Source organism: Fomitiporia mediterranea (genome assembly GCF_000271605.1).
Source record: "Fomitiporia mediterranea MF3/22 unplaced genomic scaffold FOMMEscaffold_2, whole genome shotgun sequence".
Taxonomy (NCBI): Eukaryota; Fungi; Basidiomycota; class Agaricomycetes; order Hymenochaetales; family Hymenochaetaceae; genus Fomitiporia; species Fomitiporia mediterranea.
The window spans coordinates 772,066-778,646 of NW_006760387.1; the positions used below are offsets into that span (position 1 = coordinate 772,066).

At 32.3% G+C, this 6,581-nt stretch overlaps 1 protein-coding gene across 1 annotated transcript; it reads left to right on the forward strand.

Moving 5' to 3' along the window:
* Nucleotides 1–247: 247 nt before the first annotated feature.
* On the forward strand, nt 248–484 carry FOMMEDRAFT_151619 (uncharacterized protein; the record flags this gene model as incomplete). The annotated part of the gene is made up of 2 exons (XM_007262581.1): nt 248–364; nt 413–484. The coding sequence occupies 2 exons, from the start codon at nt 248–250 to the stop codon at nt 482–484; spliced, it is 189 nt and encodes a 62-aa protein (XP_007262643.1).
* Between the last annotated feature and the right edge of the window lie 6,097 nt (nt 485–6,581).

Below are 6,581 nucleotides of genomic sequence, written 5' to 3' on the forward strand. Positions count from 1 at the left end.
CGATCAATCAATGGCAAAGGTTTGGGAGTTTCGGGATCTGCGGTACCATATTGAGCATGGGTCACATGACTCATTCTCATTTTTTTTCTCGTTCTTGTTCAAGTTCTCATCCGTATTATAACATCACACTTTTTCTGAGAGCTTCATGACTCGTGGAGTTCCATTGTCAGAAGATCTTCGATGTGTTGTCATTCACATGAGTACAGTATGTGGACTTGACATAAATAGGATTGTTTATCTGACTAGCATGCCTCAACATTCAGTCTACCACATCTTGAGCACATGGAGGCTGGAAGGTGAAGTCAAAACAACACTGCTTCCCAAACCTGGACGTCCAAGAGTGTTGGACTTTGCTGACACACAGGTATGTTTGCTGACAAGGAAGTCTACTAATGTTACTGACAATCACAAGTTTCTTCTAAAAACTGTGACACACTATAATAATATGTACCTTGATGAGCTTAGAGCAGTACTTGAGGATTGATGTGGAGTGAAAGTGTCTGAAGCTACAATCTGGAGAACCCTGAATCGAGCTGGCTTTCGAATGAAGGAGGTGATTTGTATTCTTCCTTTGACTTACTGTATGTAATTATAATCATCATTGTATAGCTTACTAAACATGCCCTAGAACAGAATGAATTGCTTTGAGCAGAGTATTGTCTTTGCATTAGGGCCAATTATTTGCCAGAGCAGTTAATCTTTGTTGATGAAAGTGCCTGTGATCAGAGAACATATTTGTATGAGAGGGGATGGGCATTAGAGGGGTCTTGTGTATGTCAGAAACAGGTTTTTATAAGGGGAAAACAGTACACACTTTACTATCACATTATTACTATTTGTCATTTTGATGCCTTCAGTCAGGTACTCTATCCTCCCAGCCATTTCTTTGAGTGGAATTATAGAATGTATAATAGTTGAGGGATTATTCAATACAGAGCTCTTTACAGTGTTTATTAAGGATCTCCTAGTCAAAATGTAGCCATTTCTAGCACCCAGGTCTGTAATCATTATAGACAATTGTGTAATCCACAAAGCTCCTGGAATTCGTGAACTCATTGAGGCAAGGTAAGTATTATATTAGATGGCATTCTTAATAGTAAGTTTACCTACTATTGTGTAGAGGAATGAAACTTAAATACTTGCTACCTTATTCTCCTGATTTTAATTCAATAGAACTTGCTTTCTCTCTGCTCAAACACAATCTGCATTGTTGCCTACCACCAGATAGAGATGAATTTGCAGTTTATGAATACTTATATCTTCAAACTTTTAGTATTAGTACTGTAAATTGTTAAGCTTTCTATTATTAGTCAGGTTATTTGTAAAATTTGTAGACTTTGTACACTAGATAGAAGCAGTTGAAGCAATTTATTTCTTTGGGCAACAGAGTAAGAGGCTGTTAAAGCCTTGAACAATGTAATTACAGGATAATTAACAAGTATAGAAGATACAGTGTAAGTAATATAAGGAAAAAATCAAGAAATGGTAAAAACTTTAGAGGATACATGTTACAAATATAAAAAAGAGTGGTCCAGAGAAAATGGCAAAAGTCACTTACAAAAGATGATTAGTTCTGGATAGGGATATTGATCACAAAGTAAGACACTAGTAGGTTTGTTAGATAGACAATTTTCCTTTGTTCTTAACTGTCAGTAACAGTATAGAGAGAACCTAAAGGCTTAGTAAGGGGACCTAGGCTACAACTATCCTACACAACAGAAATATAGAATGTAAACACTAGAGTGTAGTTGGAACTTTGTAGAACAGACAGAGAGAGAGAGTAAGACAAGAGTAGAGTATATAGAGTAAGCCTAAGAGTATAGGACTATCTAGAGTAGACAAGATCAAGACTATAGGACTAGTCTGATCTTGTACACTTATATATACTAAACTATACAAGAGTACTCAGGGAATATGAGCTACTAAGAATGATGAGCCACAAAGAATAAAATAAAGGAAGGTCAAAGATAAAGGTACAAAGAATGAAGGGATGAATAAAAGGTAAGAGACTATAGAATAAATAGAGAATGAAAGAGTAGTCAAAGGAATAGAATAATAAAGTAAGGAGAGGTAATAGTAAGAGTCAGTCTGTACATAGTTTATAAACAGTACTCTTAAGAGATGAAAGTCCTAAGTTCTACTACAGAAGAGTGTAGAATCCTCAGAACTGAAGGTGTGAGAGTAGAGAACTATAACATTACTCCCTCTCTAAAACTAATCATTCTAATTAGTAAACATTAGACTTGGTTAGTAGTTTAAGTATAAGTTAGAACAGTAGGGTTTGGAAATCTGTAAGGTAGAGTTAATACAGAGTACCTAGATAAAGTTGATAGAAGTCTTAGATTGTCTTAGTAGTATGGGTGAGATTCTTAGTAGGTTTCTAAGTGTGTTCTTCAACTAGGTATCCTTTCTAGTAAATAAGGAACTTGAGCTTTCTGTACACTAGCTTAGTATCTACTATATACTCTACTTTGTATTCTGGTTCAGAACTGATAAGTTCTGGTAAAGGTAGTAAGGGTCTTTGTTGTGAAGGAAAACTTAGATTGTAGTACTAAGACAATAGAACCTTGTTAAATACTGAGTGTATACACTTCTATATTACTAGAAGTTAGAGTTTGTAAACAGAGGTACTAACCTTCTTTTCAATAGTAAAGGGTCTAAAGTGCTTGTTGTCCAACTTCTTTATTGAGTGATCTATAGTTAGATTAGTAGCTTCTAGTATAACTTTGTTACTAGGTTAGTAATCCTTAGCTACAGATCTCTTCTAATCATAGTTCTACTTTATAATTTATACTACTTTCTCTAAAAGAGCTTGTACATCCTCTCTAGTCTTGTGTATCTGTTCTACAAAGTCTGTTACAGATTCAGAACTACTATTCTAGTTTGGAACTATTCTCTAGTACAGATGTCTCCTATAGTTAAGAAAGAATAGATATTGTCCTATTATAGAGTATTACTAGTTATTATGTATGAATTCTGTCAGAGCTAACTATTCAGACTAGTCTAACTACTAATAATTAATAAACATTTAGAGATAGAGCTTAATCTTCTGATTAACTCACTCAGTTTAACTATCAGTCTGTAAGTAATATATAGTAGAAGGGTTCTCTTGAATTCTAAGAAGTGTATACAAGTCTTACATAAATTTTGACTCAAATTACAGTCTACAATTGTGAATGAGCTTCTGAGGGAGTCTGTACAACTAGAAAACATAATCCTAATATATACACACTATACCTTTAAAAGTAAGTTCTGTTCAGGTTAGAACTGTGTAGACTTACTTAGAGAATTAGTTGACAATCACACAGATAGTGTTGTAACTCTAAAACTTGGGTAGCTTACTAATCAGGTCTATTAAGACTTCTTCCTAAGAGTAATCTAGAATCTAATACAGATATAAGAGAGTCTGAACCCTTGTCTAGTAGGCCTTAGTCTGTTAGTATGTATTGTAACTAGTTATATACTTTAGGATTTCTCTCTACATTCCTAACTACTAGTAGTTCTGAGTAATAAGTTCTTGTGTTTTGTGTTAGCTTAAATGTTCTATAGTCAGATTGTTATAATAAGCTTAGACAATGTTCTCCTACAGCTTCTGATCCTTTAGAACATACAGTCAGCCTTCCTAGTAAACCTGTCTATCCTTATCCTCCTCCTAGTTCCTAACCTACTTCTCTAACTACTTTACTACAACCTAGTCTTGTATGTATCTTAGAGCTTACTATATGTAAGTAACAAAGTTAACATTCTCAGATTCAAGTTGGATCTCTTAGATTGTCTTAAACACAAAACAGGAATTGTTTAGAAGAACAAGATTTTTATTATTATTCTCCCTACTTTTATAACCTACTTGTCTTAAGAGTAAATTAGTTTTTATTATTTGTGTTCTAGGTTTGTGAGTTAGTATAAAGTTGTAGTCCTACAGTTCTAACATCTAGTAGGCCTAGTAGTAGTTAAGCTTTTAAAGTGCTTAGAAGTACTAGAGATTAAGGTGATTACTCTAAATCTTAAACTTTTATACAGTACTAAAGAGATATTAATACTACTCCTCTAGAGAACAGACAATTGTAAAGAGTTCCTTACAATAGATAGAGTAGTTCTATTCTGTTACAGAGAGGGATTCTAATCAGAACACTATCAGATACTACTTTCTGAATAAACTAAGATAGTACTACTCTATTTGTAAAGTTAGAAGAGTTAGCTTTAACTTAGAACTTGTCTACAACTGTTAGAACTACTAATATAAGCTTACTAGTAATAGTCTACTTAAGAGACTTGAATATAGACTGTTACTAATTACTCTATTACTAAGGAACATCTTTGTTAGTAAGATTATAAAGAGGCTAGACAATAGTACTAAAGCTTTAAATGAAGCATTAGTAGTAGTTTACAAACCTAAGAAACACTTAGACCTGTTTCAGGTTCTAAGGTTGTAACTAGTTCTAAACTATAGTTACTTTTACTAGATCTATACAGACCTCTCCTTCACTAATTACAAAGCCTAGATAATCTACTGACTCTTGTGTAAAAGAACACTTTACTTCTTAGAGGAACAGTTTATTATTTTAGAGCTACTATAGAACTACTTAAATTAGTTAGTAATAATACTCAACTGTTTGAATAAAGATTAGAATGTTGTCTAAATACATACTAATATACTCTAAGTTAATCAGATCTGTAAGAATGTAATTCATAAATGACTAGAATGTTACAAGCAAGTTAGTTAGTCTAAAGAATATTATAGTCAGTTTGTACAGTTTATAATTAGTTTAGAATGTAGCCTTCTACTCATCTCTGTCTTAGATCTGAATGTTATTGTATCCTTATTAAATGTCTAACTTAGTGAAAACCCTGAATGTATGTGTCTTATTAATAAGCTTCTAAATTAGGAGGAGTAAGTACTTGTTTTTAATAGTACCCTTATTAAGGTAATAATAATTCTAAACTGAGTAGAGCTTCTTATCTTTCTTTTTAATAAAGAAGAAAGGAGAGGCTATAAGAGACTTTAAGGGTCAGATCTAACTGTTCTAAAGATTTTCCTAAAGGAACTTGTCAAGCACCTCCTACTTGTCTCTGTTAAGTAAGTAGACCTTACAATCCTTAGGTTAGAAACCTTTAGTCAATTTAATTGTATAATCCTAGAGGTAATGTTTAGGAAGCTAGTCAAATTCCTCTTTACTAAAGACTTTAGAGAACTCTTAGACAAAATCTGGCAGGCTAGGTCTACATACATTCTAGAGTAGAGTCATTCTGAGAGGGTTCTAGACTGGTTCTGTTTTAGACATCCTTTAAATCAACTCTGTTCTACCTTAACTAAAATATGTGTCTACATATTTATTCTAGTTAAAGAAGAACATCTAGTTACCTTTATTAGAACTGTTAGTAATATTAGAAGTGTTTGTATCTACTCAGAACAGTAGTATAAGATAGTTGTAAGACTCAGAACACTGATTGAATGTGAGTGTCTACTCTAACTAGTTAATAGTAGGGTTGTAAACCTTAAGCCATTTGAATCCTATAAAGACATTTGTCTTTCTAAGGTTAGTAACTCTAAACTTAATACTTTCCTTATAATCCTAAATAGTTATCTATAGTTGGACAAACTTAGTGTTAGTGTGTTGAGGTTGCAATGTTTCCTAATCAATAGGAAATATTCTTCTGTAGGTTTGCACACTGCTCACAAGGATACTAAGAGTAAGTCACACTAGTAGGGGTTCAGTGGACTCTGCTCATAGTACATAGGTGTCAATACGAGTTGACTGTGTGTAAGTTCTTAATGAGCTTCATTGTCCTTAGATTGAAGTAATATATATGCTATCTAATATTGTATGTTTTGGATGTATGTCTTGGAAGACATGTCTCAGTAATAGTGTATATTTGTGAGACGTTTGCATGATTTGAGACATATGACACATTTATCTGAAATAAATGTTAACACTCCCCTTCAAACTTATACTAGTTGATCAGGCTAATATAATGTTTGATAAGTGTTTGTTCATTGTTTTACTAATATCATTTACATCTGTAATGTAAATGTTTTGTTTGCTTCGTATATTAAGTCTACTGTAAGTGTTGTGTTTGTCTGATGTATTATTATAACGTTTAATGTAATAAATCAATTGTTAATTCAATTATGATTGCTAAGAGAGCTGCAGGATCTCTTTAGTGTTTGTTCGTTTGTAGTTTTAATATTATTAATGTTATAGTTGTCACTATAATGTTTTATCATTCATATGATAATAGTTTTCTCATTTGCAATTTAATATAATATGTTATAACTTTGTTTTGTTTGTTTTTCATGTCATATTGTTTGTTTCATGTCATAGTATGTTTATTTCTTCATACTGTACTGTTCCACAGTTGTTCTGTTATTCGTTTTGTTTGTATTTGTATTATTATACATGTAGTTTGTTTTATATTCTTACACTCGTTGTGTAATTAGAATTGTACTTCGTTTGTATTGTTTCGTTTGTATAGTTAATACTATATTTAATAACAATGTGTGTGTTATTAATTTGTTCACATTAATTTGTATTCTTGCACATTTGAATTGTGTTACTAGTAGTTTTTCCACTTTTACTTTT